Source organism: Cyprinus carpio, chromosome A7 (assembly GCF_018340385.1).
Source record: "Cyprinus carpio isolate SPL01 chromosome A7, ASM1834038v1, whole genome shotgun sequence".
Taxonomy (NCBI): domain Eukaryota; kingdom Metazoa; phylum Chordata; class Actinopteri; order Cypriniformes; family Cyprinidae; genus Cyprinus; species Cyprinus carpio.
Window position 1 is genome coordinate 16,236,404 of NC_056578.1, and position 12,962 is coordinate 16,249,365.

Consider the following 12,962-nt stretch of genomic DNA (forward strand, 5'->3'; position numbering starts at 1 on the left):
CCCACCCCGTGCCACTGGCTGGGCGCATCTGTCTAATTAGAATATCTTCCACTTGTCAGCAATTCTGGCAAGGTATAATTTTCCCTAATTTGCTCAGTTTAGACTGGGGAAATATATGAACCTTAAAAATTGCTCTGATTGGAAAGGAATTAATTCCCACAATGCTGCACTCGGTCATGCAGAAAGAGGGACAGCCGCTCTGCCAGTCTTAATGTTGCCGATGCTACCGCTCACAATTTTACAGTGACATAACAGTAAGTGGGCTGGCTGTGGAATGTCTCTCTCTCTCGCTCTCTGTCCTGTCTCTTTCCCGTCACCCTGGCCCATCCGCAGGCTAACAAAAGGCCTCAGGTCCCGGGGAGTTGAAATGAAAGCATCCAGGCGATCTGAGAGCGTAATTTGCTTGTCAGTAGATTTTCTGCGACTGGCGACATGCACATGCACGTGCCTGCTTGTCACCTTGTGTCCCAACGCGGCAAGTAATTTCACTCAATGCGTCCCTGACAGATTGGCCCTCGTCTACAAGTCACCAGAGAAAAACTGCTCACACTATTCCCCAGACCGCGTGCCTCTCTTCATTAAGACTCTCTCAGGGATCAGGATGAGCTGGGCACGGCCTCCAAACAATGGCTCCATCCCCCGGTGTTGCTTCCCTATAAAAAGTGACACCTCTCACCTCCAGACAGAAATTGTGTCGGATTGTAGCCGTATGGCCAGACAGTCTAAAAGGAATTATCCTAATTCTACAAAAGAATTCAATTTGACTTTTTGCCTGTTTGAATTGCAGTTTAATTTGCCAGCGTACAAGATCACCTTACATCAGTTGCTTAGAGGAAAACAATTTCCTTTAAGCCTTGTCCTTGATGTACAGTATATTGTTTTGCCACAAGTTCTATACAAATTTCAAATAAACTTGTGAGAGACCTGTTTTTTTTTTTTTAGTCTTTTGGATTGAAGCAGTCCTAAAATAAAGCATTATGGGATGAATAAGAATATCTGGGTCTTCCCTGTGGCGTATAATAGAGGGAGCAAACACAAATAGGACTGCTGGCCTTTCTTTTAAATGTCAAACTCTGTCACAGTTTCAAAATACATGCAAATTAATTTACTGTGTGTGTATATATATTTAATAAATAATATACCTTCTTTAATTTATAAATATAATTTTATTTCTGATCTAATGAAACCCCTTAATGCTTTTAGTAAAGCAATTGTGTTTAATGCACATTTTAGGTGTTAGGTGTGTTATCAAGTTTTTGCTGATATAAAGTTTTTATTTGTTTTAATTATGTGAAAAAGGTGCTTTATTTCATGCTATCATTACTGCTAACGCATTTAAGACTGTACTTGAGAGTCAGGGATACTTCTCCGAATCTTCTGCTGGCGATGAGAGGAAATACTGTGTTATCTTTTGTTTGGATGCTCATGTCTCTGCATTCCGGATGTGTGGAGGGAGCAGGGCTTTCTGCCACAGCTAACAAGTGGAACACTTTTGACTATGAGCTGCAGAAATGAGAGCGAACAGCTGCCGGTGTGATTGAGGAGGAGAGAAGAGAAAGAAGGAGAGGGGAAAGGAGTGGCGCGTGCTGTGCGAGAGATTCCGGAGAAATAGCCAGAAGACGAGAGGCGATACAAGCACAGGGCAGAGACTATAATGAGAGGGAATTATAAAACAGAGAAGCAAGTAATCAGATAGCGAGAGATGCGAACCATTTAGCTTAGAATGACCACCTCGGCTAATACCAGCACAGGGTTATTAGCGTAGGCTTGTATAGCAGAAATGTGCAGGATACATCCTATCCTTCAAGTTAGTGAAGCTATGTAAGAAAATAGAAGGAAAAAATGAGGTGGATGGGTTGAGATGGGGGAAGGGGCAAATGAACCAGGGAGCAGGCTGGGCGCCAGCAGATGGGACAGATGTCTGGCCATACTGGAAAGCATTGGCGCAGCGCACTAGCGCACCCCTGCTTCCCTTTCTGACATCTGGGCCAGCCTGGGTCAGCCCGCCTGCCTTGGGCAATGAGCCTGGACAAGCCTTGTGGCAAACGGGCACTGGCGCCCCAATGCTACTGAAATGGCAGAGTCGGTCATGCAGCAGTAACGCAGTCCTCTCCCCATGCTACCGCTCAGCTGTGCCCATACAGAGAGCTGAGGAGGAAGCACAAACACAAGAGCCTTAGTGTATGTAATTTAGAGTGTATAGTGTGCTTATGTTTTGATGTATGGTAATGTATCAGTGGGGTTTTTTTGGCCTCATGGACACGTTTCAGTGAGCTCAGACTGGGGCCTGTGTGGATAGGTTGGAGAGACAGTCATGCACCATTATAGCTAGAAGCACTAAAACTGGCTAAATCTGCCACTGTATTTCACAGCATCTGCCAGAGAGCAGTCGGCCCCTCTCTTTAAGAACAAACAAGAGACTCAAGTTGTTTTTTTATCCTCACACGATGGCCTATTTGCCCATCATATGTGCTCAAATCTACTGTTTTATGAGCCATTTCGGTTTGTGGTTTCATTCCAAAGAAAAATTCAGAAAATATACATGCTGTGAACACTCTGAACCATAAAGGTGAAGTATATTACCATTGAAAAAAATCGTACTGGCCCAAAACCTTTCTGTTTAATTTTAAAGAAATTGATACTTTTATTGAGCAAGTACATGTTAAGTTGCTCAAAATTGGCAGTATCTTTCTATAAAAAAAATCCTGAAAAAGTGTATCATGGTTTCATACACTGATTTAAATAAGAAATGTTTCCTGAGCACCAGATTTCCAAACATTTTTTTTTTACTTCGAGTGTAGTATAATCGAGTATAGAAAAAGATGTGAACAACCCAGGTCAGACTCGAACCTTTATAGTATATATGCATGAGCTGATTATATGCACAGCTCACTGCACTACAACTCTGATAATGACTTCAATTTTTACATTGTAAAACACAGTGTGTTTGAATGATATTTGACCTGAAAAAAACAAACAAAAAAAAACCGTAACCTTCCTTAACCGTGCCTTTTTTGTTTATAAACAGTTTATCCTGAGTGTTTACATACCTTTACTCAGAGGTGGAGCACTGAATTGGCTCTCTGTGTCGGGAAATCTGGATGATCTGCAAATACTGTTGTTGCAGGCAGAAACAGTGGACCCACTCATTTAACCTCTTCTGTCTCCAGAGGGGTTGCTTTTAATTATCAGAGGCTAACCGCCTGACCTCGGGTTGGACCTCACCCATTTGGGATCCTCGGGTTGTGAGATGGGCTTGGCTCATATGTGCGAGAGAGGGGGGCAGGAGATATTAGTCTGGCTGCATGTGTGTGCGTGTATCGCTCGAAGTATGAGGACTGCGGGTGAGCGAATTGAAAAGCCCCATTTCCCGAGCTGCTTTCTCTCTAACTAAGCTGTATAGCAGCGAGTCATTTAATGCTCAAGTGGACAAAGGTATTACCTGAGTCACTGGGGTGGATCAGGCCTTTTCTCTACAGGCCTTTCTGAAACCACATGCTGAGAGCAGCTCAACATCTCTGCCTCTCTTTTTCTTTAGGTTTCTTTCGACCTCTCTCTTTCTCTCCAGCACCACTAGTGTTCTGTCCCCATCAGCTCCCATTTCCTCAGAGCCAGCAGCTTCAGTACACACTGTAATAGCTCTCCACTGTGTTAGATTGCTGCTTATACACCACTTTGTATGTCTGTTGGTGTTAGTGCACACATGTGTGTTTTGTGTGTGTGTTGAGTTCAGTCACTCATCTTTTGTTCCTTTTTTAAAGTATCAAGTTAACCAAATATATTATATTATATTATATTATATTATATTATATTATATTATATTATATTATATTATATTATATTATATTATATTATATTCACATACATATTTTGTACATATTATACATGTTTTTAAGTTTTATTATATGTTTTATTTATTTTTTTCACAATGCTGTACAAAAGTCACTAAAACATTAGTTTTAAGTGTGCCAGTAGATAGTATCAATTTGAGATTTCCAAAAAAAAAAAAAAAAAAGATTTGAGTATGAACCCTGAAAAACAAGATTTTTGCATGAACAAAGACTCTTTCAACAGATGGCATGGCCCAAATGCACATGAAATATTGATTAGAGTTGAAATGCTTGTATTACATGAGAAATCAGAATGTGTAAAGTATTCCTGAGAAGACCATGATCATGAAAATCCTTGTGAATATATTATCTTTCACTCCTCATTTGTGAAACAGAAATAGTGGAAGCTTTATTATTATAGCTAGATTTAAAGCATTAATAGACCGTATTAACTCAGACTGGAGAATGATGGGATTGACCATGCTCAGCCTTTTAGTTTTGTGGGGCAGGGGGCATGGAGCCAGAATGTCCCGGCTGCCCCATTCCCTGTTCAGCCATTGACTTTCAGCATGACCCTCATTAGCGTTGGCCCTGTCTGCTTTGGAGACCCTGCAGTATGGCTGGAGGGCAGGCAGAGGAGGCCCAATGGAGCCCTGCATTACATGCCCTTCAGACAGACTACCACACGTGTCCTCGCACCACATCAGCACATCTCCCTCTGTATTCCATTTTGTCTATTTTCACACCTTTCAGCATCAAAACACATGGCCTTAATACTCAAGCTACATTGTGCACAGCTCGATGTGACACATTTGCAAGCATCCTCTCCTTTCCTGCCCTTGACAATAAGAAGGGTGCTACGTGTCATACCTATCCATTAGTATTGTTTTTTCACCTGTGTGTCTTTCTAGCACACCGCTTTACTCTTAAACCCGTGGCTTTGACCCTTTAATAAGGCCTCACAAAAGGCAATCTGACTGGCTCTATTTTGAAGCAAAAGCCAATTACGCTTTTTCTGAATAATGAAGTTCTTCCCACGTGAGGTCAGAGTGCTTCTGCACATCCACATCAGCAGCAGCACTGTTTACAAACATCTGTTCAGCAGACTGGGCTGAGGGCTTCCTTCTTGTTCCCAAGCACAAAACTCAAGTCAAATACACATACTCACACTTAGGTTCACTTCGAGTTTTCACTATAGAGACAAAAAGAAAAGTGTGTTTTTTGCTTTGCGGGACAAAGGTTTTCTGTTTACCAGGCTGGCGAGGTGCACTATCACTGTGTGAACCTAATCAGCCTGCCATTTCCGCTGTCCGTGTGCCGGCGCTTGCCCCAGGTCTCCCGCAGAAGAATGACCCTTTTGTGCGGCACTAATGTGCAAGCGTTTAACTTTGGTACCAGAGAGCATTTTAGTGTTTATATCTCCTGATAGATGTAGACACAAAACGCTTTGTCTGGGCTCAGGTTTTTCTATGTGAGTGGCTGAGGTGGGGCAGGCCACTAATGCTGGTGCCACTTTTTCCATTTCAAACAAATGGAGTCCTTATGTAGCCCAGAAAGGAACGGAAATGAGAGCAGAGAGAGGGCAAACACGCTCGGGTACATACGCATTCAAAAAAAAACTCTGTGCTTTTTTGGGTTGAAAATACAACGACTATGGCTGTAAAAAAATATGAATAATAGCACTGGGCCTCTATATTTAGGGGAGACTGAAAGAATTTGGCTTAAGTGTTGCCATTGTATTTTTGGGTTTGGCTTATGTGTGTAAAATCATAAAGTGAGCAAAATATAGTACTACTTAGTCTGATCTGAATTTGATTCATTAAAGGGTAATATTTTATCACTAAAACTTTTAAATTATTTTCTAAACTCTTTTATATTGACATGGTACATTGGGCCGTATTTTTTTCTTCTGACTATTAGAAAAAAAGATATAAATGGATGTTACCTTTAAAATAAAAAGCGGAGCTGTGTATAATGCACATGAAATCATAACACAGAACAGTGTTATTTTAGTATTATTTGCATTTGTTATTACTTTTTTTTTTTTTTTTGGTCTGCATGGTGTGTGGATATTAAGGATCTGTTGAAATAAAAATCATTCTCAATAGGTTATGACAGTCAGTCTCAGAGCTGAAATCTAAACATCTCCCGCACACTTTCACCACTCAGTTCTGATAAGTGATTGACACCTAGCACTTCAGCATGCTGAATGCGTTCCGCTGGAAGGTTGCTGATGTTAGCGAGCATGTTGACCGTGAGCCAGTGAAAATAAGCAGAAGGACATGAATTCTCTTTGTCAGGCTTCCTGTCTTGATGAATGTGTTTTGATAGAGTGTATAATGGAAACTCGACTACCTTGAGTTTGTGTAACTTAAGTGGAACGTGCGTTGAACCATTGGAGGGGGAAGTTCAGGTGTCTGTGTAGCGACACAAAAATGGCGCCAATTAAAGTCAAAGAGGCTTACTAGAGGGAGCAAGGGGAAGGAAATCTGATCTGAGAAGCAGCTAGGCTTCAGTCTGCAAATTTTGTGTGATGAGTGGAAAGACGAGTGGCTCCAAGTCTCTTGTATGCGTGCCATTGCTGTGTGGTTTTTTGGAGGCTGCTGTCTCTCCCTGGATCCAGGGTTTGATATACAGTTAGACCTTTGATGGAGCTTAGGTGCCGGGATGGAAAGGGAAAAAGCCATGCGAAGGAGAAAAGAAAAGAGAGAATAAAGGCTTTGAATGTTAATGTCTTGTGGGTTGTCTCCCTCCTTACAGCAACTCTACGCCGCCCAGCTGGCCAGCATGCAGGTCTCTCCGGGAGCCAAGATGCCACCGCTGCCCCAGCCCCCCAATTCTGCTGGTCCGATCTCCCCGTCTGGCTTGAAGAATGAAAAGAGGGCCTCAACCCCACTGGCTCAAGTCAAGGTACGATCCCAGCCTGGTCTGGTGCCATTGGAGTGGCCTTGACCTAGTCTTCTCCACTTCCTTGTTCACTAAATCAGCTGTGGTAGGTACAGCAGCAAGCGCTTGCTGCCTGGTTCTCTTTTCGCTCTGAGCCCATCAATCTGGGCTGCTTTTGTAAGGCACCCGCTCTCTTAAGCAGAACTCTGTGGACAGGGTTGCTATGGCTTTCCCTGCTCCTGGAAAGCAATTTTTGGAACACATTGTCTCTCAAGGCCAGTGTTTTCCTGCGCATTACATTTAACTTGGACCGAACTAAGGCAATGACATCAGAGGCACATAATTTTAATATTTTGAGGAGGCTCCAATGATGTGATGACTGTCTTTTGTTTCTTTTATAAGATCAACACTCGCAGCATATAGCGCTTTTCCATCAGTCTTCACTGATATGCATCATCGTTTTTCTTTCTTGTGCTATGGCTGTAACCTAAAACTCTTGCGCATTTGGAAAAGTTTAGTTTAATATCACAATAGAATGGGGGTAAATCATTGAACCGAAATAGTAGTGTGTGCATAGCACCCGTAATCCTCTTCAGTCGCTCAGCTAAGCTGCTCCTCCAGGGCTTTTGGAGCTCTGCCCTTGGAGAGAGCCTCCACATATCAACATCTCAGAACAGACGGTAAGATCATTGGCAATTACACTGAGCCACAATTCATGTTGGATGGACATTTTTAGACACTCTACTTCAGTTTATTTAGCCAACACATGTTGTATGAGATACGCTATCTTAATATTGATCAAAGATGTTACATGATATTTGCCCCGTTAACTCCATATGTAGATACGCTGTGCTTAATTAGCTAGCAATCTGTTTGTTTGTCTAGTTGAAGCGTAATTGAATGACAAACTGTTATTGGCAGTCAGATTTGTAAAGAGCTGGGGGCAGTCTCTGTATGTGGCCCATCTGTTTGGACAGTACAACACTGCCAGTGAAATCTTTTTCTAGCCTACACAAGATGCATTAATATGATGAGATGCGATTTTAAAGTTGATATGGATTGATGATCAAATTATACATTGTGTTTTACTCATCAAACTCTCTACTTTGGGGTGGGTAAGATATTTTTTATGTGTTTGAAAAAAAGTCTCTTATGCCCATAAGGCTGCATTTATTTGTTTAAAAAACAAAACAAAAACAGTAAAACAGTAATGTTGTGAAATATTATAGGAAAAAAAACTGTCTATTTTAATATATTTTAAAATGTAATTTACTCCTGTGATGGCAAAGCTGAATTATTAGCAGCCATTACTCCAGTATTCAGTGTCACATGATCTTTCAGAAATCATTCTAATATACTGGTTTGGTGCTCAAGAAACATTTCTTATTATTATCAATCTTTAACACAGTTGTGCTGGTAAATCTTTTTGTGGAAACCGTGAAACTTTTTTTTTTTCAGGATTCAGTAATAGAATTTATTTGAAACAGATTTTTTTTATATTAAAAATGCATACTGCCATTTTTTTATCAAGTTAATGCATTCTTGCTGAATAAAAGTATTAAATTATAAAAAAAAAAAAAAAAAAAAAAAGGAAATAAAACCTAAACTTTTGAACATTAGTGTACATCCCTAAATCTGCAACCAAAGACTACAAATTAGAGCTGTTCTCCTCATAGGGACCACATTTGGTCACCACAAAGACAAGAGAACACACACTTAACTGTAATACATTCAGCTACAACAGCAACAAGCTCTCTGGTCTGATTGCATTTGTTTGAAAAAGGATGTATTAGCTGTTAACCGTTTCTCTCGGGCATGAGAGCAAGTGAGAAGATAAAGATGTGTGCTCAGACAGAGTAGGTTTTAATTATCCCGAACAAAGCCTGGCCCTCACTGCACCAAGGAGCTAGATCATGGCACAGAGCAGGGCTATGAATACAGAACCCATGTCTTGGAGGAGTTGGACTAATTAGTCTACAGTAATTGCCTCTGGTGCATTGTCTTTTATGTAAGGTGGAAAGCATCTCTTTATAGAGCGTCCCTGTTTTAACAGAAGCTTTGTGTCTTTTATGTTCAGGAGGAGGGAACACAGCCTCTCAACCTCTCCGCCCGGCCCAAGACAGCTGAGCCTATCAAATCCCCCACATCCCCAACACAGATCTTCTTCCCAGGCAACAAGAGCAGCCCGAACAGCCTGTCCAAGGGCGGAGGCATCCCCAGCCCCATTGGAGGAATGGGCCGTGGCTCGTCTCTGGGTAAAACTGTAGATTTTGTCTGCTCTTAGAGTTCTGTGTAGTGAAATCTTTTATAATTATTAAAATCCTCACAGCTAAGAGACTAATTGTATATTTCTGATTGTTTGTTGTGTGGAAGCAGAGAGTGAACTTGACACAGTCAAGTATATTTTTCAAAGTTTTCAAAGCTTGTAGTTCATCTCTCATATTAAGACAGTGTTGTTGAGCAGTTCCCTCCTCTTCTTGGAGTTGGGCTTTGAACACAGGCTTGGTGTTTGTTTTTCTACTATTTCCTAGATTTAACTGCCATCCCGCCTCACCTCACTTTGATCTACTAATTATAGAAAGGCGACACACACTGAGATTGCTCCCTTAGTTTCCTGCCACCCCCACCCCCCACACACATGGAGTCGGCCACACTTACAGTGCACACATGCAGACTGTACTCACTAAACCTCATATATTGTGTGTCACAATATGGCCCTAAGCATTTGTGTATTTGTATATGAACCCAAGTGATTTGTCTCTGCAGACATCCTGTCCAGCCTGAACTCAACAGCGCTGTTTGGAGATCAGGATGCAGTGATGAAGGCCATCCAGGAAGCGAGGAAGATGAGGGAGCAGATTCAGAGAGAGCAGCTTCAGCATCATCAGCAGGGAATGGAGGCCAAGCTGTCTGCCCTCGCCAGCATGGGCCTGAACAACTGCAGATCTGATAAGGTGAGTGTGTTTGACACCTGTGAAAAGTGTTTGGTTACTGCAGGGAATTTGGATTACAGAAAAACATAACACAAATCAAGCATAAATAAAAATACAACTAAATCCATAACTAAAAAAACTTAACATCACCCAAAAATAAAAATAAAAATAAATAACTATTAAAGGGTTAGTTCACCCAAAAATGAAAATTAGCCCATAAATGACTCACCCTCAAGGCTACACCCTAGGTGTATATGACTTTCTGCTTTCAGACGAATCCAGTCGGAGTTATATAAAAAATTGTCTTTGATTTTTCAAGCTGTTTAATGGCACTCAGTGGGTGTTGCATTGCATCAGTCCAAAAGAAGTGAAATAAAAAGCGCCCATCCTTAATAAAAAGTGTCTCGCACTGCTCCAGGGGTGGACAAAGGCCTTCTGTAGTGAATCGATGCATTTTTGTAAGAAAAATATCCATATTCAAAACATAATAATCACTTTAATGTAGCTTGCGCCAACAGTTGTACATGGAGGGGCTCCGGGAGGATGACGTATGAGGTCTGTTATTTTATTAAACTAACCCTTAATAAAATTGGACAATTTTAATTTAAAATAGAATACAATGAGTGACATACTTCATACATTTCCCCTCTATCAATAACACTGAGTCTTGCAGGTTTTTCTCACAAAATATCATATCAACATATCAACTTGTCTAATCACTAAGTTAAAGTGTTTTTTAATATGTATGTGTGTGTGTTTGTGTGCGTGTATGACCATTTCCCAAAAATATAATTGTGAATAAATAATATAATAATAAATTATATAATAAATAAATAGTATTAGTAATAAGTAGTAATTAGATTTTCATAAAAAAAAAACATTGCATGTAGGACTCTTGTTGATAAATGTTTATGAAATATGTTGTCCTTTATTTTGTCAAAATAGAACTAAATCATTTGTGCATGTGCGTCGTCAAAGTAATAAGATTACCTTAATACCCAATTTTATTCATGCAATATGTAATCGATACCAGAGTCCATTGCAGAAGTAATATACCCAACACAACCATCTCTTGTTCCTGCCCCTCTCGCCTGAGGGCACAACAACAGCCAAAGCTCAAGGACTTGAGCCCACAGTGTTTTTCAGACATGATCTTTAAAACCAATCAAGGTCTTTGAAGCACGTCCAGAGGAGTGCCTTTGATTGACATTGGCAGGATAGATGGTGGATGAGTGTGTGTTTGCATTTGTGAGCAAGGAGGACCATCACGGTCCTCTGGTGCCTGGCCTGTGCGGGTTCAAACTATGATGTCTCTGCCCAATTAAAGCATACAGGCAGCCCTCTTCAGCCCCTGGTGTGGGACAGGCCCACTTTGTACCAGGAGCAGGCATTCTCTCAGGGATTCTTTTTAAAAATATCTTCAATCAATGAGTCAATCAAGGAGCAGAAAAACAGACACCACTACCATCTGATTGATGCCATATTGCCAGTTGGCTATGAGACGCAGGCAGGAACTGGGAGTGGAGGCTCATTAATTTTTCAGCACCTGATTACTTTCAACCAGCATCTTAAAGTAGGTCAATGTATATGTAAAAAAATAGTATTTTTCAATCAACTTAGAAGTCAGGGTGAAAGACGTGCCCTGATGTGGGTGGCATCAGAGGAAACTCCGAGACCCCAGTGCGTTCTCGATAAAGGCAGAAATCACATTTTTAGATTATTGCTGCTTCTCACAGCAATTTACAGTACCTCTTTACTGCTCAGGAAGGCATTGTTGGGGTCATAATCCTGTTTTCTCAAACACAATGCCCAACTTTAAGCCATTATAAACGGAGATATCACCTAAGCCAGTGCATTACGTGCCATTCTTTTGAGATTTCACACTCTTTGTTTGTGTTCTTTGGAGGTGGATGCGGTATGTGAACATGCAGCCATCACCTGTGGCTGTCTCCCTCCCTCCCTTTTTTCCCATTTTACCTTCACCAGCCTCAACTCATCCTCTCCTTCCCTCTTTACCTCCCAAAATTGCTCTGGGGTTAGCTCATGGTCAGCCAAATGCGAGAATATGCCGCTACATGACATGAATGCTGCTCCAACAATGACTGAAAAGGCACGTTTGTCAACAGGCAGCACACACCTACAGCTTCATTGTTCTTAGCAGGCCAAGCTTAACGCTTTTTTCTCCTCCTCTTTTGTCTGAATTTGGTTTTGTCTTCACACGATTGTAAGGCCCTGCCTTTTCACATGGTTATTTAGGCATCTTGGCTCAGGTGAGCTTTGTGTGTTTTACTAAGTGGGGAGGAAATCAGTTCTGTTCCCCCCAACACCCCCCCTCCCCACCCCACAGAGAAAAAGACATTAAGCTTGTGGCAAAATGTGTTTTCCCTAAAGGTCTTTGATGTAAGGGCAAGGTAATTCGGGGCAGCCAGCGGCACAAAGAAAGGGGCAGAGGAGGGAATGACAAATAATAATTAGGTGCTCTATCAGTGTGAAAATATGACTGGTATGTTTGGGTTATCATTGTTGCTATAGGTTACAGAGACTCCCTAGTTTTTTGAAGTATCGTTTGCAAAGACATTCTTTTTCTTTGTGCCTTTTTTCCTTCTGAGTTCTCAGTTGCTTCCATATCTGAGAACGCAAGTTTATGACCTTAAAATATGATGGAAGAAAATGGCAGGCCTCTTTTGTACTGTAGCCTCGCTCAGAAGCCTGTCTGCATCTGATGATATCATAAAGGCAGCTTCACCTCCGTCTGTTGCTAAGCCAAACAGACGTATTGATGTTGCAGACAACCAGAGGCCAAACAGAAGCTGTATTTTCCTCATCATATGTTCCATATGTCTCTCAAGCTCAAACAAATTTAACTGAGCAGACATTTATTGTACTCAGTGTAATATAAAGAATATTCCTAATTTTTCAGTTTTGTTAGTAGGGCTGATTTAAAACTGAATTAAATGAATCCAAATGAATTACATAATATTCAGAATTAATTGCACATATTAGTATTTGCTGATTAAGCATATTAATTCATTTTTAATTTTGATTTTTTTTAAAACTTTATTCTGGCAAATAAAAAACAACTGAATAGGCTAGAGGTCATTATGTTTGTTTTGAATTTTTATTTTGTTTATTTGAAGTCATGTTTTTTTTTTATTATTTATCTAGTCGTTTTTTAACACAAGCACATTCTTTTCTCGGCTATCTGCTCATTTTATGCATTTAACATATAGGTCAGGTGGCATGATTAATATTTTTTACTTGTTTGTTTTTTGCCTAATATCTTTATTCATTGCTACATAAAATCCAATTTTAA

The 12,962-nt window shown here is 40.7% G+C and overlaps 1 protein-coding gene across 30 annotated transcripts in view; it reads left to right on the forward strand.

Annotated features, from left to right (window-relative positions):
• Positions 1–12,962, forward strand: part of LOC109066226 (transcription factor SOX-6-like) — a 150,932-nt gene that overhangs the window by 114,822 nt on the left and 23,148 nt on the right. For all 30 annotated transcript variants that reach the window (XM_042759950.1, XM_042759952.1, XM_042759965.1 and 27 more), the window contains 3 exons: positions 6,591–6,740; positions 8,794–8,971; positions 9,483–9,670. In XM_042759950.1, the coding sequence (XP_042615884.1) occupies positions 6,591–6,740; positions 8,794–8,971; positions 9,483–9,670 (516 nt within the window). The remainder of the gene's footprint in view (positions 1–6,590; positions 6,741–8,793; positions 8,972–9,482; positions 9,671–12,962) is intronic.